Raw genomic sequence first — 22,584 nt, forward strand, 5'->3', positions numbered from 1 at the left:
GCCACCGAAATTTTAACAGCTCTAGCGACTTCATTACCAGCTTGTTGCTGTGGTGATATTATTAGCCAACCTGGACCTACAATCACAAAGAGAACGCAAAAAGGAGGTTCTAGTGTCCCGTTAAAAGCCCTTGTGATTAATACCAGAAGCATGAAATCGGAACATAAAAGTTGGGACTTCAAGAGTAAAAAATTTAGATCGGGTTCAAGACCTAGTCTGTTCCGAACATCATCGACATCGTATTAATCAGTGAAACCTGGCTGAATGGTAACATCCTCGACCAAGAACTTTTCCTGCTCTCTGACTTTATTGTCTACAGGAAAGACCATAAGGATCGCAATGGCGGAGGCGTTCTTATTGCTGCTAAAGCTAGCACCTTCAAATCGATGCGGGAATATGTGCCGGACTCAGAAAACTTAGGGGACTTAGAACTTGTGTGCGCTGAGATGACCACTTTTTGCAATAAGCAAGTGTTGTTCTTCTCGATTTACTGGCCAGATACCGTTAACGATACAGGCTACTGGTTGGAGAAATTCAAGATTTTTCTTGACCATGCTTCTGAAACCTATGACAATATCGTAATAGGAGGCGATCTGAACTTGTCTAAAATCTCCTGGGACCCACTTGAAAACACTACTGGCACAAAAGAGGTGGCGTTCTTAGACATTCTTAATGATCATTTTTTATCACAATTAAACTCTATCCCCACTCGTCGTGATAGAGTGTTAGACCTCGTAATTACGAATGTGCCGGACCGTGTTCGCGTGAGTGAGGTGCTCTGTCCAAAAGAATCGGATGTGTTCCCGGACCATGGCAAGTGTCTTTTGAATTTCACGCCTCTACAAAAGCTACTCACAAAATAAAAAGAACAGTGTATGATGATCGTAATGGAGACTTTGTCGGTCTTCGGGAAGCTCTTGAAGCCTTGATTTTATGCAATCTTATTCAAGACAGCGACGACATCAACTTGGACTGGACCTACTGGAAGGACGCATTTATGAGCGCAGTCTCGGATTTTATCCCAACCAAAAAGATCAAGGGAAAAAACACCCCGCCTTGGATCACCAGTGAAATCATACACGCTCTGCGGAAAAAGGAGGCTGCTCGCTCAAAGCGGAAGAAATCTCCCACTGACCATCAACAGAAGTAACGCGAATTGCGTGCAAAGGCCAAGACTCTTATACGTGAGAGCAGTGAGATTTACTTCCGCTCACTGGGAAAAGATCTCGCGCGGCAGCCTAAACGCTTTTGGTCCTTTTTTAAGCTCAAGAATAAAACGCGGACCTTCCCAGAAACGATGAACTCGTGCGATGACAATCAGCAGGGCCCTCAAGCATCAACGCCTCAACAGAGCGCCGCGCTGTTTAACTCTTACTTTGTGTTGGTCTTCACTGCCCCCTCAGAGGTCCGCACTTTGTCAGCACCTTTCCCCCCCTCATACTTCACATTAAATGAGCTGGAGATCCCGGTGGAAATGGTTTTGACATCTCTGAAACAGCTTGATATAAACAAAGCAACTGGATCCGATGGAATTCCAGTGCGCCTGCTGAAGGAAACCGCTGACCAGATCGCACCGTCCCTGACCATGTTATTCAACAAATCCTTGCGGCTCGACATTTTTGCAGGAGACTGGCTTTAATGATAGGGGCGCATAACGAAAAAAGACCGGAAAAAAAAGGAAACGGGGAATATATGAACTATTAGTGATATAGAGTGGGAAATATGTCATGTCGTGTCATCTTGGTATTTAATTACCGTGTGAATTAGATCCGCCAGGCATATGCCAACCCGTTAAGACTGCATTTTGTGTTATTGAAATGAATACAAACCAGCCCACCCAAAAAGCCTTCCTCGCGGTTACGAAGAACAATTTCAACCTGATCACGTTTAGGATCGTAGAGATTAAAAGTATGAAAACGACCAACAGTTTGGCTGCATACTCGGTTAGCACCTTGACGCCCTTGTCAGGTTAAAAGCGAATTCTGTTGTCGGTTGGTTCATTGAATGGGTTTCAAACGGGGTTTCAGCTGTTTGCCCGGCTTTCAGAACTTTAAAGAGCGAGCCAAAATCAAAACTCAGCCATATTTGTTTTAATTGACTTACAATCAACTCGGCACAAAAAATACTTCAACTATAGCCTCTTTTTGTTCAAATACATTTCTTCCTTTTTAAAGCAGAAAAAAAAAATGAAGATGGGCTGCGGGGATTCAATGACTTTGTACTGAATATATTGACATTTGAAAACAAACTTCAATTGTCAGCGAGGAATTTTGTTATATTAAAAGCAGAAAGCTAGACAATCATCCTGGGAAACTTGGTAACATTATTGGCCAATAGTCTGATCGCAAGTTTGTCTTTTTTTCGTTTTTGCTACCCAGCTATGTTACTTCGAGAGACAGTTTCTCTCAACTTCTGCTGCCAAGGTCGCCAGATTCATAGTCAATTAACGGTCTAGTATTGTTCGCAAACAATTATCGTTCGAATTGTAAAACACATACATGTGTGTATTAGTTGACTTTACAGACAGCAAGGAACAAACATTTCCTGAAACAGACATCTTAAAAGTTTAGTAATTTCTTTTCCCTTTCATTTACAGAAGGAATTAACCTGATCCTTCTCAGACTAATTAGAGCACCACCGGGTTTAGGTGAAAACGGCAGGTAAGTAGTCTTGGCATGATGGCCAAGGAATAATATTGTATTTCTATTTTGAGGCCCGCATTATATTTCATTTCGGATACAAGTTATAGGATATTTTGCCGCGGTAATGTTTCTGCGACAATCGACTTAAAGTAGTTGTACGATGAGTCCAAACTTGTGCGCTTCTCACTTTTTGGGGCATTACGCGTTGTTTGGCTCTTAATCATTTGCGGGATTTTGATTTTGCGCCATCGGCGAGTTGTAGAAGGCGAGAAATTTGAATTTGAAATTTGAATGTGGCTTTATCTCTGGGAATTTTAGCTGGAACTGTTATCGTGGTCGCGGCCTTAATCCGGTCAGTGCTAAGAAAAGTCAAGAAAAGAGGGCTTCGAGAATGACAGTGACTCGATAAAGAGAGTCCCTCTTTGGCACAAAAATAATCCCAGTAAAAAAACCCTTTCACCATTCCACGTAAACTTTGTGATGTTCTTTTCCATTACCGTGCGGTAAATGTTGTTCTAAGCATTCATAGCCTTTTGAACTCCGAAATGTTGCCTTATATTGGTACTTAATTTCGTGGGTGTTTAATTTCGCGTTTTTCGGGATTGCAAAAGAATCTCGAAAATAAAGACCCGCGAAAATAAATCCTCGGGAAATTTAAGCACGCCAAATTAAACACTCTTATAGAAAATTCAAAGCACAGAAAAAAAAATTAGCTTGAAATAGCAACCTCATGTACAGGATATATATCGACAATTTAATTTGTTAACTGTTTTTTTTTTTTCCAAGCTTGCGAGAGGGCGGAATCCTCCAAATCCTGCAATCTGATTGGTTCCGGGAGCGGGCGGTATTTTACGATCTTGCCCGCTAACCCGGGCGGAATCGTTGGCAGCTTCATTCACAAGTTTGTTGGTTGTTTGTGAATAAGCAAAAACCGTCATTTTCAAACCATTTTTCTCTTAAAACTTGTTGCTATTAGTATTAGCTAGGGAAAAGTGAATTGTATTATTCAGACAAAAAATCTGAAGGGAGAATCAAGCAAGTCAGCGAGGAAAACCGCTAAAGTAAAGCAAAACACGTGGCTCGTGATGTCGCTTCACTAACTTTATAACCGCTCTGTAAGTACTGCAATCTTGCTTTTCAGTACGCACCGTTTATTGGACATTTTTGCTCCCCTTGTAGTTTTGTTTTCTCTTTTTGCTTTTTGAATCTAGATGCTGCCGTTTTTCATTGAATTTTTCCTCGCTAGTTTACTACCTATCAGAAAAGGTTGTTGTCCGACAACAACCTTTTCTGATAAGTGGAAAACTAGCAAGGCAAAATTGAATGATTGCATTTAACTTTCAATCTTAAATAAATAACACGAATCACTTTTCTAGCAGTCGGTTATCGCCGTTTTCATTTCTTTGTTTATAACTTGTTACTCACATCGCCTTCTTTAATTCGAATTCAGTTCAAAACCTTAAAACTGGTATTTGTAATTAGCTATTTTACAAAGCCTTTGTGCAGTTTTCATCCCACTCTATTGAACTAATCTTAAAGCAATTTTTGAATTAGTCAGCCGAAGAAAATCCTTGCTGTATATTTTTTCCTGGTGCTATTAATATCAAGCTCGTCAATGCTTTTATCCTTGTTTGACACTCAGATTATGAATGATTGTCTAGCAAGACACAATATAAATTACCGAGCCAAAAATCATGTTGTAACGTTTTGTTTTGGTTATCGCGCGCTTCATCAACACGGACGCGTCCTACTTCAACACACATAGGTTGGAGAGTGAAGAAAAATTTTCCTGAAACTTTTAAATCTCAGTTGGAAAAAAATAAAAATGTTATTCACCGGTCCGTATTTGGAGAAACTGTGCCCTCGGTGCTTGGGACCTTGGGCACAGTTTCTACCAATACGGACCGAACTAGGCCGGTGAATAACATATATATATACTAGTAAGCTCCGTATTGTATCTTCACATTTTAGTAAGGTTAATTTGTGAAGCTTTCACACGTTGCTTTTCCAGTTAAACTAGAAATTTGAAAACTTTCAAACTTGTTTTAAAAAAGTAAAATGAAGTTAAGAATGCTTAAAATCGCGAAATCAATGCTCTTTTCTCATATTTGCGTGTTGAAATCGCGAAAATAAAACCCCGCGAATTAGCTACCCGCGAAATTAAGTACCAATGAGGTATCAATGGTGTGCCCGCGTGTAAGATTGAATGGAAAGGTATTACAGATTTCTTTTTGTGTGTCCTTATCCGTGAGGTAATACAAATATTTGTGCTTTAGTGGTTCAGACCAAATATCGTAGCTGTATTTTGTTTTTCAAAATGCAGTTGGCTTTATCAAGTCAAAATTCAATTTATTTATTTAATCAAGCAAAAACTTTGACAAGAAATGTTAACAAAAATAGAAGTTTGCAGATTCTCCCTTTTTTAGCAGTTTTACCTGAAAACTTACAAGAAAGACTTTCAAACACATTAAACGTTGGTTTAGCTCGGCCAACATAATGACATTCACGTCGACATTTAAAAAACCTGGCTCTATTGCTATTGTAGCTAATTCGAAGTAATGTTTCATTATGATATTCGCTATATTCTTTTTCAGGTATTTTTCAGTATGGCTGTTCTTTCGCTATGGACCGTTGCCACGTTGTTTTATATTCTGCAGAGAAGTATACTTTTTTAAGAACATTTTTTGAAACTTAATGTAGCATTTTGAATTGCAATGTAATTAAAACTGATTTTATCCTGCCCCCCTCCGAAAAATATACCCTAACAAGAAACACTGTTGTTTGGGGCTTGCTCTTTTTGCAGAGAATGGTGTTCAACAAATAAATCAACCAATCGTTTGGATAAACTTTGACTTTAATAATCGTTTTGAATCAATATCAATTACAGACCAATGAAAAGAGTCCCACCCAGCAAAGCTGGGGGCAAAAATTCGCACACTAGTCAAAGGTATACGGCTAGGACCAGGGTGGGGGAAAATGTGTAAAGAAATGAAGGCGCTGATTACTTTCTTTTGTCGATCGGTAATGTGTAGAGTCCGTCCAAAATCGCGAGGGCTAGATAGATCGCCTACAGGGTTCCTGGAATGTTCAATGTGATGCAACCACAACAGAAATACCCAGGCCAGCATTATAATAGTTTGCTTTATTTTAAATATTAACCGAGGGAGAACATAAAGTTTTTATTATCTGGACAATAATTTCTTTTTAACTACTTTTAACTACTCCTGCAATTATTTTAAAGTCATGAATTAATACTTATTATTAAAATTTTTCGTAAAACATGGCAGGCTATGCAGATCAGTTCCTAGTGTTTTCCGAGTGAATAGTCACCCATGCAATGTGGGGCTGCTGGCCGATATTTTTCAAGTTAAAGTTAATTTCATTCTTTATGCGATTCCGTCCCGATCATAATTACTTTATTATGCTTAATTGTCCATTCTCCATGTCTTTACACGTGCTATTGTTATGCAGCAAATGTTAAATGCTTGCACAAAAAATTTATCGTTTCCGTTTACTGTTTTGTAAACAGATGTTGCTGTTAAGGCAATTCCACCTAAGGTGACTTTTCTTTTTATCAAATTTATTATTACACAGTAATTACATAGCACAAAACGGTCATGAGTTATTAGGTCTTGTTAAACGGTTCCGTAAAAAAGCGTCAAAGATGTTTGAAATGACAAATAACCGGAAGCAGATCCGACAACTACACCTACGATTTTGTGAAATGTGAAATGAGAATAAAGTACAGACAAATGGTACCATGTGTAAAGTGTTTAGTTAAATTGTTTCCTCTTTTTCTCATGTAGCTTTAAGTTTTAGTTTGTGATTTTTGCATGCGAGTTGATAGACAATGTTTTTTTTTTTGAAAACTGCTGTACGTTCATGCAAACATGGATAATTAACAATAAAGTGTTTAAATACTCATTCTATGTTTTTGGTTTATCAATAGAATCTCCATCACCATATGACAAAAGATGAGATTCAACATTTTTTCGGTGTAGAAGATCACAACAAAGGTGATTATGGTGGTCGGTTGAAGAGAACTAGTTTGTTTTAAGCACTTTAATAATCACATTTTTTTGGTGAGCCAAATCATAAAGTACGATTAGCTGAGTTAGCGAGTTTTTTTTATATTTTTTTATGAAATAACACGTTCGGCTATTCTACTTATCATGCAGTGATCACGAGGAGGTATTTACCTCTCCTAGATTTCGACACAAGAGTGTCATCACTTACTTTAACCACTTAACTGGCGTACAATCACCTCACAGATATCTGGGCGTGTTCAGGGCCATCCAAGTAATCGTGCCATTTGCTTCAGTTAAACCATCCTTTCTTAGTTAAACATGTATACATATATCAACTGCCAAAACTAAATGCACCAAAGCCAGATACGAAAACCTATAAAACCAGCAAGTAGAAAAAAAGGGGGACTTAAAAGAAAAAAATAACAGGTTACCGCAGAAAAGGAACTAAATGTAGGCAAAAGTTACTATCACATGATGGCATAAAAACTAAACGAGAACAAAACATACAACTCCAATGCCCAACATATACCACTCTAATTACACCCATTCCCAGAACTCCGATACGCGCCTTTCAAAATAATAACTTATGCTTAGCTTATTCACGATAATCGCAGATTACATCATCCCGCAGTTAATAGTTATACCTTCGCCTTTAAGCTTCAAGTGCAGTATTAGTTTGGAAGTAAAGGCTACAGTTCACACAATTTTTCATTTCTTTAACAATTGCTTTTTTTTCCTTTTTTCCCTTTTTTACAAGTTCCTGAATATGATGTCGCGAGTCCTTACCTGTCCAATAATCAGGGAGACTTCGTTTCTTATTCCCTACATCATAGCTCGGCCAGGAGAAAGCGAGACGCTGATCGTTATGCCGAGAATTCCTATTATAAGTTGGATACATTTGGCACAAAACTTCATTTGAGATTAAGACGAAACGAACACTTGTTCGCTCCAGATCTGAAGCTCGTGAGACAAAACGGTGACGGCAGGACAACTTCGCATCCAGCACCGCCAAACACTTTTTATCTGGGACATGTTGTTACAGATCCAAGCTCTACAGTCGCACTTAGCAACCATGGGGGTCTGGTGAGTAAAAACTCTTCATCTCTTAAGAGGTCTGACTCTTAACCAGTTGTCTTTTATTTGCCTTTGTTATTAATCAATGGAGCGCAAAATATTTTCACGACGTGAGGAGGAGTTGCTGCGGTTCTGCTCGTGTTCGTTGATTACGAATGTCGCAGCCGTGTATGGATCATAAAAGACGACCAGTAGAGTCTTTTGTCAAGACAATAAAAGTAAGTGTTCGAAAAATATCAGTTCAATTTCAACAAAATTTTAAATTGTCAGACTGGATTAGTGAAAACGTCACGTGATACATTTCTTCTGCATCCACTTCCTGCACATTTGGCTAAACACGTGACGAGCAGTAAAGATGCCACGCCCCATCTTGTGTATCGAAGATCTTTCTTTGAAGACCGCGATGCCTCGTGTAAAACAACAACAGGTAAATTTAAGAGATTATTTTTTATTTTTGTCTTTTCTCCTTTTGTTTGTATTTTTTATTTTTTCAGCTAATGTTGGTTTGTGTTCGCATTTTCAGTACAAAATACAGTGACTCCAAATGATAGCATAAGTTTATTGCCAATATTTAGATAGAAACGAAACGAGTTGTTTCGTTAATAAAAGCCCTTCAGATAAAGATCGGTTATTAACCGTAGAATTGTGTTACAATGCTTTAGCAGTCATCTACTTTTAGGTCCATTATCTTAGCTAATGACTTGCGATAATCGAAAGATAAGATTGCTGCTATTCATTTATTTCTATTTCCATTCATATTTCTAAACCTTGATATTTTTTTGTATAATCGATTTTAAGATTTTAAATTTTTAAATTTGTTTTACTTGTAAACATATTTTACTTTTTTCGTAATTATTAATTAATTAGTTAGATTAAGGGCCCCACTGAAAACCGCCTTGGCGAGTTGGGCTCCCTCTATAAATATTATTATTATTATTACTATTATTATTATTATTATTATTATTATTATTATTAATGGATGGGTGCAGTTTAATCGTAGCTAAAACAGCCAACAGTCTTGTTCCTTATTTCACAGATGAAGCAGATATCCGTTCAAAGAGATCCTTGGAAACTAAAGACTATCCGACTGTGACAGCAAGTACTCCGGTATTCAAGACTCTGAAAGCAGCGTTACTGTACCCTGCACGTCTAAGAGAGAAATACTCTGGGTCCTTAAACAATTCCCTGGGAGGTGTTGAAAACTACCTGTTGGTTGTTGCTAATATGGTATGTATTGTTTTCCTTTGCCCTTTGGTAGCTTTTTGCAAAATCAATCAACTGCATCCGCTCTTTACGGCCCCATTTTCCTTAACATTGATGAACCAAATTCGAGAGACTAACTAAATGCGGCAGTTAAACTTGGTAATATCTGCTCGTTTGTTGTTTACAATACAATAATGAAAATATTAAAACTAAATTCAAAGTCCTTAAATAAGAGTGTTTTGAATTTTTCTCGAAAGAGCAAACAAGTGAGAGCATTTTTAGAGTCTTCTGGCCAAAAATTCCAGAGAAAAGGTGCGGCTACAGTGTAAAAACAAGCGCCGTATACCTGAATCTGATATTAAGCAAAGACTACAAATATCAGTTCCCTGGATACAGGACTGAAAAGATTACGACTGAGGAGATGACCATCGTGGTACATTTAAAAAATGATGCCACCCTATGTTTGATACAATAAAACCCCGCTAGTAAGAAGTTAGTTTTAACAGAACCTCTTAAACTAAAATTTGCCAGTTAGGCCCAAACTCCCCCCAATTCCTCAAGAACCTGCCTAGCCTAAAATTAGCTTAAAACAATACTGTTTCATAAAATTCTGTTTACTTGGGCAAATAAGATTATAAAGTGTAATTTAACATTATTTTTTGATAATAAGGGGTTAAAATCCATGTTAGGTTTAGAGTTACAGTCAGTGCTTCAGTTCTTCTTGCAAATTAATAAATTTGATATGCAGATTTTATTTCAGAAATAAACTGAATACCCCTAAGTACTCTTGGCTAAAAAGTTTTTTTTTTCTTCACAAAATAAGAACTTATTTCAGAACCTAATACCCTATGTTTGTGCTAATTACCATATATATTTATGTAAGAAGCTGTTTATGGTAAGTTGGAAAAATGCAGTTTCCTACCTGCGGGTTTAACTGTATTCGATTATTTTTTATTTTGTTAAGAATAGACTTTTTATAGTATGACTGCAGTGAAAACAATGATTGTTTTTAGGTGGCTGGCATGTTTCAAGACTCCTCGATTGGAAAGATAAAAATTACCTATGTGATCACCAACGTTACCGAGATAGATCCCGCGCAGGTACTAAGAATATAATTGAGCTGGCAGAGGAGGTGTAGTCATTTGTCAGTCAAGATATTAGAGTGACTTCGGTACTGTGTATTATATCTCGACATTGCATGTGATTTGGGCGATACCTTAGCTTTTCCCTAAGTTTCCCCTTAAATTTTAGCACTTTTAATTGACAAATTAATCAATATTGAGCAATGTATACATTTTGAAACGTAAACCACTTATAACAAATTTTGGGGAATTTACTTAAAAGTCAGTAACTTAGGACAATAAGGGAGCGTTCGTGGGATATAAGACTGACTATCATGTAGTTTCATTCAAACAGTTTGAAGGTAACAAGATATCAAAACTGCAACTTGTGATTTCAAGTTAATTTGATGATGACCAAATTAAGGCCACACTTGGTACATTCTGGTGCTGTTGAATTTTTCATTTTCAGATAAACTGCCTCCAGATACCGTTAACAATGCACACTTTTAAACGACCTCCATTATTTTAAAATCTTTATTGCAGTATAAGTTCAGCTTGAGTGATTCTTCGTATTGGAAGCTGAAGAGAATGGCCGACAAAATTTTAGAAGACAATAAAGCATCCAGAGTACCCTACGATGTCTTTAGTTACGTGTCAAAGTAAGAATTCTGACGGTTTGTTGATTTATGCAAGTTTATTTGTTTTGGATTGTTAACATTTATATCTAATTACATTTCAACGTCTCTTTACTTCCAGTGCTATTAAGGAGGGTATAGGTAAGTCCTAGAAATTTTTTTAGTTTTCTGAGGGTCACCGAAACTCTCTCGTGATGTTATATTCTCTATACCCTTGAAGTAACGCCAGTTTCAGTTAATGTTAAGGCAAAATATTTTCTTTAAAAATAAAAAAAATTGCTTGGAAGACAGTTTTTACAATACAACACTATAGTTTTTGATCTGGTCAGCATGTTTGATACATTCTCTTTTAGACGTACATAGAAAACAGTCATCCATGCTTCTTCATTGCTTTGCCTCTGGCCAATATCAAGTAATATATAGATTTAGCAAGGGCTAAAAGCGAGGCTCCCATTTAATAAATTTATAATTTAAATCAAACCATAAACTTGTATTCCACAATTCAGTTAACTTTAGAGCACATTCGTGTGAGTTTCAGGGAAAGGCTAAGTGATTTTACAAAAAATAATTTTGCAAACAGCCCAAGAGTGAACCAAATCTCACATCGAGTTGATAGCCTCACAAGTACACCCAAAAACTGGCAGTCATCTTCGATCAAATTTATTAAGAGCCATAATGGCTCTTGATCACCGTAGATTAATTAGGCCTGGAAAAAAATTCCGGCCGAATTTTTTGCGTTCGACAAGTTTATTTTACAAAATCTTGCCAACAAATCTCGGTGCGTGTAAATCATTTATACATCACATCTGAGGTGAAACAGCACTATGAGGCACTGTTTTTATCATACAGACCTCGGACAACAGAATGCAGTATTTCACAATATTGCGATACAAATTGCTATTCAGGACGATCGAAGCACGCGTGGGCTTTAGCCGTAAACCGTTAAAAAAAATTTCAAAATCATCTAAACGGCCAGCCGGTTCTGACTTTTACAGTGCTAGCAGTGGCGAGTGTTTGAATGAACATTAACAGAGTTACGCTCCAACATAATAAAGAATTTATTATGTTTATGTTTTTTTTAAAAAAACGGTTTAACGCGCGGCATTTTGAGTACTCCGGGAAGCGTTGTTTACTGAACGACTGAAAACTATTGGCACAACGATTAAAATTACAAGAGAGAGTACCAACAATCAATAAAAGAAATATAATTCGGTGAAACATATACAGAGACGACAATTTTCATTCAGGAAGACAAGTATTAAAGTGTCTCTAAAAATCCTGAGTCTTCGAGCTAGTAATGTATGGACAAGTGGCACAATTCTGTCCACAGCGGAAGGAGCCCGGCGGAAAATGATTGGTGGAGATAAATAGATCCAAATAAATCATGTCACCTCAATGAGTTGACACATGAGCCCGCGATATGGTTATGGGATAATGGTCAGTGGCTATCCTGTTTTGACAGCTGTCAATTGGCCATATTGTGAATGTCCAATGTAAAAGATGTGGACTTGGCAAGACACGCCTGAGACTCCCTTCCCTTCCTTTTGATAGTCTCCCCTACCCCACCCGTACAATCTGTATACGCGTACGCTCGGTCAATCACGTGACAACCAAAGGAAAAGAGGTTGACCATAATCTATCGGTATAGGGCTCTGTCCCACGCGCGCTTTGCGCGCGTGGGAGCCCCGCTATAACTAACGTGGACAAAAGCCGAATGGTAAGAGTCAGCAACGCTACTCTCCAATATTAAAAAGTCAGGTCCAAACTTCATTTCAATAGCACTTGGTTTATACCTAAAGCAGGGCCTTCTTTCAACGCCTATAGTGCTGGAAAAGGGCTGCAGTGTGAATATCTTGCGGAAAAATTAATACATTGAGGTTGGGAAATGCGGATACGGTTGCCATAATAGATGTTTATATGCTCGGAAGAAACCTGTCTTAGTGGAAAGAGTCGCAACACGTTTTTGTATACGAGCTGGTAGCCGAACCTTGTTAAAGCGATCAGTTTTTGCCGACCATTTATTTCCATTTAGGTCTCGCCGTTTTTAATCGGATCTGTAGAGGGCCTACTGGAAATCTAAATCATGACAAGGGTCTTCAAACGGCACTCCACATTGCCCATGAAACAGGACACAAGTAAGTAAATCTGCCCATTTGAGACCCATCGCTTGGAGAGGTATCCATCTCTCATGCGTTGTAGGCTAGAGCATGCATGCAACATCAACTGACGAGTTTAATTGGTTAAAGATTCTTGAAGGTAAGAAGCACGTAGCAGCTTTCTGGAAGATATATTGTTAGATGTTGTAGTAGCTTTGTTACCTTCAATGCCCTCAAGGCTTAATTAGGTTACTTAGTGTTGTTTTACAATTTTTCGAATTACTTTTTATTACATTTCTATATTTCTATTTTTTTAACAAATCGCAATATTCTTTTTGCATTCATACAGCGTTTTTTAGACTTTCTAGTATTAGGTTCTTGCATATTTCTATATAGTTATATTTTTTAAGTAATTATATTCATTTGCAAATAGTCACCAAATTTAACTTCCAGTTGCAATGTGATTATTAATAAACTATCTTTTTATCTATCTATCTATTGGATTGTGTGGAAGTCTGTTGAGCGAAGAAGGGAATATAAATAAGTCTTTTGATCTGTGTTATTTAGGCCCCGTTGCTATGGAGAAATCTTTCCTCTAGTAGAAGGGTCACCCTCCCAGCAGAGTTAGTTTACGCGAGCTTTTATATGAGTTAAAAAAAGATAAAAGTTGGTTTACCCAGGGTGGCTAGGGCAGGCGAGTGACCCACTTCTTCCTCTACCTTCTCCATATAAATGGGGCCTTAGTAGCCGCGCCCCTAGACTTTCCCATAATATAAATAATATTCCCAAAATATAAATAAAGTTTATTATTATTATTATTATGGTTAGTTACCGATAGTTTAACCTACTGAAACTGTGATCTAGCGTCACCTCGTGTCTATATAAGATCCATTTTTTCTATATCAGATAACCGTAACCTAAAGTTAAAAGCGGTTAAATTATGAAATTTCTGGTGTCCACACATTTACTGATTATTTACCCATTGACTCGTAGGCTGTTTAGGTCAGGGTAACAAAGAACTGCCGTGAGATTCAAATGTTAATCATATAAAATTCCCCATCATTATTTTACGTTTTGTGTAATTAACCACCTTTTGTTTCATGTTATATTTTCGTGGAGTCGTGTATATAGAGCGACTCAAACTTCCATTTGCTAGATTGAACACCTCTACCTTTGATAAATTATTGTTAATAATGACATATTTTTTAAATCAGCTTGGGGCTTGGTCATGATGGTGGTTACTGTGGAGGACACATCATGAGCGCTGTTATTCCTGGAGGAGAACACGCATCAGAGTGGTCCGAATGCTCTAGGAAGGTTATTCAACCATTCCTCTCTAACAGGTATGTTTAGCAACTGCAACTTATCTCGTTTACTTTCCAGTAGAATATTTCATTGATACCTCAATGGACATCAATATATATGTCAATATGGTAGAGCACGTCCATCTTCTAGACATCCATTCGCGCACCAAGTTACAACACCCAAGCAGCCAGTATTTAATCACCTGCCCATCACTCAACCTAGCAACTCCTCCCCTTATCAATCCGTTATAAAGTTTGCTCATTTTTCTCTCTATAAGTCAACCAAGCTACCCGACTCTGTTTTGTTTTACCTTTGATTCATAAGAAAACTACATATTATTTCCTCAGCAAAAGGTCACATTGTCTCGATGATGGACCCACTGTGGATGGTCCGTCCCTTCCTCTTGAGTTTCGCGATAAACTTCCTGGTCAAATAGTTGATGGTGATAGACAGTGTGAAGCACATTATGGGAAAGGCTGGAAAAGATTTTCAACGGTAAAACTGACTAGTTTGATCATAGTTATTAGAGGAGACTGGTTATGAAAAGCGGCAAACATCAATGATAAAAACAACAGTGCTGCAGTTTATGTTGGAAGCACCCTGTAAGTGCACAATCCTTTGTTTTCTGTTGGCAAATTGTTACGGAATAAATTAATGCAACGTTTTTATTGGTCAATACAATCAAAATGATAGGAATTCTTTTGAACGTTGTGCACTTTCAGGTCCACAAAAACATATAACAAAGGAGTCTGACGGGTTTCATAACCATTCCACTCAATTAACTATGGTTTGATTCTTCATGTCTTCAATCATGCAGAAACTCATGTTCTCATGAATTCTATCTTGAAATATTTCGCTGTATTAATCTGTATTACATCAATTTGACAACGGTACACTCATCATAGACTTAAAATAAATCAATTTGTAATATCAATTAAGGCAGCTGTATATAGAGTTTCGCATAATTAAGCCCTAGTTTCTACAGTGGACGAAAGGAAGGCCTGTGAACGAGGTTGTGGTAAATCGAATCGAGGGAAAGAAGAGGGCGTTATTAATAGGCTAAATGCGGTTGAATTATCCGTAAATTCATTATCTAGACGATAAGGATAGGCTTTAACTGCGTGTCCAAGTTTCTTCCCTAGCTGACGATCACTGCCTCCCTCTCTGATAATCAATGCCTCCCTAGCTTACGATCACTGCCTTCCCGGTTGATAATCACCACCTTCCTTATCAGCTGAAAATCATTGCCTCTCCAGCTGACGATCACAGTCTCCCTAGCTGACGATCACTGCCTCCGTAGCTATAATCACTGCTTCACTCGCTGCTAATCACTGCCTCCCAAGCTGACGATCACTATCCCCCTATCTGACAATCACCACCTTCCTTATTAGCCGAAAATCACTGCCTCCCTAGCTTACGATCCCTGCCTTCCTAGCTGATAATAACTGCCTCCCTGACAATCACTGCCTCCCTAGCTGACGATCGCTGCCTCCCTCGCCGAAAATCACTGCCTCTATAGCTGACGATCATTGCCTCCCTAGCCGATAATCACTGCCCCCCTAGCTGACGATCACACTCTCCCTACCTGACGATCACAGTCACCCTAGCTGACAAACACCGCCTCCCTAGCTGACGATCACTGCCTCCCTAGTTGACAATCACCACCTCCCAAGCTGACAATCACCACCTTCCTAGCTGACGATCACAGGGAGGAGAGAGTAGAAGAAAATCTCTTCTCTTGCCACATCTCCTTTCCTGCTTCCTTGGATAATCCTAATTCCCCAAACTTTTTGGAATTCAGCACAATAGTTCAATGTAATTTAATTCTGACTAGGGTGAGCGTTGTGTGACGAATTTTACTCGGTTTTGATGCGGCTGTCCTCGTTGGAAGAAATATTACACAAACATAATAATAATAATAATAATAACAATCTCTATACAGGGAGCTCACTTCACAAGGAGCTATATTCAGTGAGGCGCTGTAATAATAATATAATAATAATAACAATCTCTATACAGGGAGCTCACTTCACAAGGAGCTATATTCAGTGAGGCGCTGTAAAACAATAGAAAAATAAATGATCTTGGATAAATGAATATGTATTAGTAATAATAAGTAAAACGTTAAGAACTAAAAACTTAACTAATGTAAGCTACGGGTTAAAAATGTTAAAATGTTGTATAGATTAAAATATTAAAAGCTATATAATATATCTTAAATATACAGCGTTTTTTTATGCTCTGATTAAAACTGAGAAGAGAGTTAATTTTTTTAAAAGTATGCGTCTAAAAAGTTCCATTCCTTAGCGCATTGATAAAAATGTCTCTGCTTTCCGTATTTCCTTTAAACGAGAGGAATCTCAAAATATTAAAATTGTGATGCGCAAGTCCGTGGATGTACTTAAAAGTGGTAATGTATCTATTTAAATGGCGCTCTTAAGATTAGGTAGGCCATCCGAGTGTTTTGAGAGCGTCGGTAGATGAAGCATAGTTGGGCAAATCAAGGATAACTTTGGCAGCCTTATTTTGTAAGACTTGTTAATCATGCATTAATGTAATATTATCTCTGTCTCCACAGATGGCAAGTATGTTAATTTTATGTTCTTTTATTTATATGTTACAGCATCAGTGCGCGCATTTAAAATGCATCAAAGGTTCTACCATACTAAGCAAATTAGTCGTAGTCGCTGATGGGACGAAATGTGGACCTAACGAGGTAGGCCGACCCATGTTTTAAATAGTTTTCATTTGCATTCTGTATCCAATTTTCGTACGTTATTCAGTCACTTTTATTTCCACACTCAAACGTTAAGTACCGTAATAGGCCACTGGTACAATGACATCATTTTACTTGACGGAACCAGAATCCCTTTCGTTTTTCCTTTATATTTAATTTTTGTAATCCCAGCGAGGTTTAAGAAACAAAAGTGGATGTACTGCCTCCAAATCGTTATTTATTACTATCATTTGATTATTTGCACAAGAAATCATAACCCTGAAGGATTCTGGTCCTAGTAGTGAAAAAACGTCATCGTGCAAATGTCCTATTGTTTTTTTAACAAATTATTTACGTTGAATTACTTACGGTCCTTTTTAAAAAGTAAATAAATAGTTCTTATGTGTCTTAGCACTCGCATTATTTACTTTTTTGAGTAACCACAGAATAAATCAAGTTAAATGGCATTCCCATTCTTTCTTCCGGAAATATCTTTTGGCAGTGGTGTATAAAAGGAAGATGTGGCGACCATGGAATAGGTTTTCCAACAATGCCCCCGAAGGGACCTGGTAAATGGTCCAACTGGGGAAACTATTCTGATTGTGGTGGTGTGTGCGGGAATGGATTTCAACAGGTTCAGCATAGAAGCAGACAGTGCATCAAGTAAGACTATTTATTCTTTAGCTTCTTTAACTTTACAAATCTTTTTGATTCAACATTTCAAAATACAATCATCACAAACGGCGCTGAAATATGTATGTATCTTCTTTTTCAAACAAATTTTTTTGGGGTAATAACAACATATGAAATCTTTATTCACTGTGGAGCATGGAATATTGCTCTATTCTATTTATGTGTTCAGTCCGGTACTTTTAGCTACAAAATTTGTTTAATATAAGTTGTCTGATTAAACATTTTGAACTTAAATACAGCCGACTCCCGTTAATTCGAACCTTCAAGGGAAATAGAGAAAAGTTCGAGTTCTTGGGAGTTCGAGATATCGAGGGTAAAACTATATAGAAAATGATCTGAAGGGAAATGAAAATTGCTTCGAGTTAGCGGGAGGTTCGAGTTATAGAGGGTTCGATCGAGTTACCGGGAGTCGACTTTTTACGATCTCTGTCTCACTGGGTTCTTAATGGACACTATAAATAGGAACTACCCTTAATGCTACTCCTAAGAGCAGAATATGTGCCGATTTGAGCACAACGCTAAAAAAGACAATGATGTGAAATGTGGTACTAGCGACGGGCGAAGAAACTAAAACTACTGCATAGTGCCGGACTTACAGTTAGCTATCGGTTGAGTGTGTGTGTTTGCATCCAGTTTTCTATTCTTTTATTAACTGCATTTTTGTAACATTTTGATCTTCTCTTGTACCCGTTTTGACGAGATCAGGAGCTAATTACGGGCATAAAGAATTGTCTTCTATAATTAGAAGATTAGATTTAAATAAAAGTTGTTGTTGTTGTTGTTGCAGACCGGTGGCTGAGGCCAGGTGTGAAGGACCAAGCAAGGAATACAGAACCTGTCAAATGAAGGTTTTTACGATGATACCTGCACCATACTACTACTACTGTACTGGGTTGTGTTTTTTTTTTTAGTTGCCCAAATAGTAGATATTTATGATTACGGCTAGCCCTGTATGTGTATTTATAGCAGGAATTACACACACGATCATTCGCCCCTCTGTCCAGTGATTTAGCAGCTGCCACCGTTAAAAAGATTTTTGGAAGTTTGGTTTTGTTTATTTTAAAGTGGGAACCGTTTGTTGGTGAACTGTGACACTGCAGGTGATAAGATATGAAGTGTCTCTCGGAATGGGGAAGACGGCGACAGGTCTTCGTATAAAAGATGTAGTCATTAAACAAGGGAGAGTACTGCATGAGCAAATGGAAAGAGCATATTCGACTTGTTTATTTGATAGCAGTTGATCTACGGTGTTAGATTTCCCCTCCAAGAGAATGCAGTTGTTTTGCATGAAATGCAAACCCTACTTAGTAGATATTCAGTCCTGTCGTAGATAATTTGTATTTCACATTCTAGGGTGAAGCAGCGGGAAAAAGGATTGAAGCTATAAGGGCAGCGAGATAGTAAAAATGAGGCTAGTTCGTTAACAAACACTTATTTGCTGCAGTCAATTATCAGTCTGCAAATTGAAAAGATTTTTTTTTAATGGTTTGTAGGTATGTCCAGGTTATGTTACAGTCCACAAGTTTAGGCAGAATGCTTGTAGCAAACGAACAGATGGTTTTGACAATTACTACCTGCGTAGCCGTAAGTGTATGATGTTTAACATAAATAGTCATTTTCAGAACTACATTTGTATCAGACAGTCAAGTTTTTTTGCAAACCATTTTGTCTTCTTTCAATATTTTTCAAAACTAAAGTTTGAAACATTCACAATCTGTAGTGGGTATTTTAAAATAACAAGCATTCGTGTTCCAGCTTGCAGGCTTTAAGCCGTCTAACTCAGGTGTATAATAATCTACTAACGTAATTACTATTTAGATTCTAACTTGTAACTAACTTGTAACTAGTATACTTGTAAACAGATTCACATTTTTTGTATACGTGAATGATTTTTTACTTGATTCCTCCATTGTATGTCTTTGTAAGTTTCACGCGCCTAAAATTGTATCTCCGTTATAAACAGAAAGTCCCGATACTCACTTCTGTTTGCATTATCTTCTTTTTTAGCTTGCCAAATGTGGTGCCGAAAGGGTTGGTCTCTTGCTAAGTGGATTGGTCAAATGCCAGATGGAACCATTTGTCGACAAACTGAGACTTATTCCGCTATCTGTGTACAAGGATCTTGCAGAGTGAGTTCTGATCATTATTTTTTTCCCTTCAATCGCCATTTATATGCAATATTATTGGGTTTCCCACAGTCTTATTTCAGCAAAACAATAATTAATACAAAACAAGCAAAGTAAATTAACAGCAACTTTTGCTTCGCCACAACCCACGTTTCGATTAATTTCGACTATCTTCACTTGCAATTTTTTATAGTGATGTCGCTGTGAACGTAGTTACAATTCATAGACAGTTTAAAATCAAGTTGTACATTATTTAGAATTATTGATGATATAATAGCAATTTTTCTGCCAGGCATAACGTACCAAGAAAACCAGGTAACGTAAATTTAAAATTTTGCTAAGAATCAACAAATTACAGGAAATAAATGAATATCAGTAGTAAGACAAGCATTTTTAAATGGTGTAAATTTTTTTAAGCTTGTATTTTATCCCCGTTTTTTTAACTGCAATGGTAATTAATAAACAGTTTTAATTATTATTATTATTATTATAAAATAGACTTAATTAAGTCGTAAAGGAAAAAGTGAGCTCTGCATTTTTAACCCGCCTTTTCCGTGTCAGATTGGATTTGTCACCTGATGTAAGTGACTTTCCTCAAGAACGAAGAAATATTCGATTATTTATTTTTAGAGTTCTTTTTAATTTAAAACAGTAACTTTTCCTTCCTTTATAATTCAAATGCATCCAGCGTAACTGAACATTTATCGATGAGTCAAAGGGAAATTAAAAAACAAATTGAACAGCCCGGAATATCCCTAAATTTAAGGACAGGGCCAACTGGTCACGCGACACTTTTCAACCAATGACAAGGCGCGCTAAATGTGTTTATCAAAACACAAATCAAAACATCACCTCAGTAATCAAAGATTTTCACAACAGCGGACGGAGTCGGACAAAATCAGTCATCGTTTCGAGGCTCTCAGGCATATTTTTAAGACTTTTCATGAGACATACACAATTTGTTTTAGTGGACAGCGTATCGGAAGCCATTTTGGAAGTGTCTCGTGAAATATTCAGCACATTTTGTGGCTTATTTCCTCTTTGAAACAACGCGATGTATAGATTTTGGTCGGTTTTCAAGGTAGGTGAACAAGTATCTATTATTTTTTCGATTCACAGATTTTTTACAAAGTTCTAGGTATTTTTCCTCGATTGTCATGTCGATTAACTTTCATCATGTTGAATGTGGGGATGGTAGACAACCTAGAATTTTGGTAGACAATTTTTGAATTCCGAGGTCCAAAACACGTACGTTTTCCACTCCCGGGTTTCTCACAGAGCCGTATTATTACGTTTTGTCTCATTAGTACGAGCCTTTGCCTTTTTTCTTTTCAAGGCTAAAACAACTTTATTAGTCTTATGGATATTCACGTCTAACATATCGCCTCACTTTGCCGAATTTGCGGGGATGAAATTGAAGATCATAAGCGCAAGGTAGATACTAACCGCTTTATTTCTGAAATTCACCAAATCTGGAAAGATTTATTGTTGTTGGATTCTCCAAATGTTCCTCCACAGTTAAAAAAAAAAACAATCAGAGAAAGAAGGCAAATTTCAACTGTAAATGATGTATTTCGCTACTCATTGAACATGCACTGATTATCTGGGATAAAATTAAAACATAGCAGTTACTACAGCAAGCACAGAAAGCACCAGATGCGTGAAGTTAACACGAAACAACACACACACACAAAAAAAGAAAAATTAATAAATTAACTACTTTTTATCCTTGTTATGATGACTGGTTCTTTGATTCTTGTCCTGTAGAAGTTAATAGGTAGATCCAATCCTGTTTTGAAGGATCTCAACAAATTTTTACACTCTCTCTAAGGCTATTTTTACACGGGACCAGTTTGCTTCTATCAAAAATCTTGCAAGGCATGCCAGTGAAGCCACGACCTCTGCGATCGGTCCGGAATCAGTTCGAACACCCCAATGTTCCTTGCAATGAATAGTGCTCTTATTCTCTTACATGAAATGTTTTCTTTGAAATATTAAATCTGAAACCTAGACGAGTACTGTAAGCTCATCTTTAATTCCGTCCGACTACGTCTACTGTTGTGAAAATTTTTGATCACTGGGGCGATGTTTTGATTTGTGTTTTGATAAAAACAAGCGCGCCTTCTCATTGGTTGAAAAGTGTCGCGTGACCAGTCAGCCCTGTCCTTAAATTTCGGGATATTCCGGACTGCTGAAAGGAACTGAAGAAGGGCAAAGTCTTCGGCATTGTTATACTATGCGTATACACACGCGATTTATTAACCGACCTTCGACCATCTGCAGATTGTTGGTTGTGATAACCAAGTGGAAAGTAAAAGACGTTTTGATCGTTGCGGTGTATGTGGAGGTGTTGCGAGCACCTGCAAAAAGGTATCCACCGAATACGTTGATAACCCGGCAATAAGCGGTAAGTATATAATTCGGTCGTTGTATGACTTGCAGTATGATATTTCAAGCGACAGTATAAGAAGCTGGTCACAGAGTAGTCGTCCTCTTCCAAACCCTGTCTTTCAAGCTCTCCAGATTTCTGGTCAAAGAAAGGAAAAAAAGCGTTAAATAACCTGCTTAACTTCTGTACTACATTTAAAAGTAAACAAAGCAGCATTAAACCCTAGAATTTGTAGAATTATAAAAGATTGTTAATGGAGCTGCTATACATACTCCCTCCAGGGGGGAGGATCTAGGGAGGGATGGGAAGACGTTAGTACAAATGCCTGAGTATGTTGATCATAAGGTTTCATTTGTCTATGTGAAGGCGTGTGTGGCGGACCGGTTAACGCCTCAAACTCCGAATCTGGAGGTCCAGATTTCATTAGACAAGATTCTTTACCCCACTTTGTCTTCAGCCCAGGTGTATAGAGGGGTACCGCCGACATACTGCTGGGGGGTAACCCTGCGATGAACAAGCATCCCGTCCAGAGGGGGAGTAGCAATATTCCTAGGCATGCCTCCGTCCGTTTAGGCCTTTGGCTCGGGTGTGCCTTTACCTTGCCTTTAGTAAAAAC

At 37.7% G+C, this 22,584-nt stretch overlaps 1 protein-coding gene across 1 annotated transcript; it reads left to right on the top strand.

Moving 5' to 3' along the window:
• Window positions 1–1,727: 1,727 nt before the first annotated feature.
• LOC140950824 (A disintegrin and metalloproteinase with thrombospondin motifs 18-like) lies at window positions 1,728–22,438 on the top strand. The gene is made up of 20 exons (XM_073400046.1): window positions 1,728–1,743; window positions 2,597–2,660; window positions 5,237–5,246; window positions 6,592–6,688; window positions 7,428–7,753; window positions 8,015–8,171; window positions 8,781–8,971; window positions 9,961–10,047; window positions 10,552–10,667; window positions 10,765–10,784; window positions 12,676–12,778; window positions 13,954–14,082; window positions 14,392–14,539; window positions 16,668–16,760; window positions 17,263–17,423; window positions 18,241–18,301; window positions 18,947–19,037; window positions 19,461–19,582; window positions 21,863–21,986; window positions 22,335–22,438. The coding sequence occupies exons 1-20, from the start codon at window positions 1,728–1,730 to the stop codon at window positions 22,436–22,438; spliced, it is 2,220 nt and encodes a 739-aa protein (XP_073256147.1).
• The last annotated feature ends 146 nt before the right edge of the window (window positions 22,439–22,584 follow it).

Source organism: Porites lutea, chromosome 10, assembly GCF_958299795.1.
Source record: "Porites lutea chromosome 10, jaPorLute2.1, whole genome shotgun sequence".
Taxonomy (NCBI): domain Eukaryota; kingdom Metazoa; phylum Cnidaria; class Anthozoa; order Scleractinia; family Poritidae; genus Porites; species Porites lutea.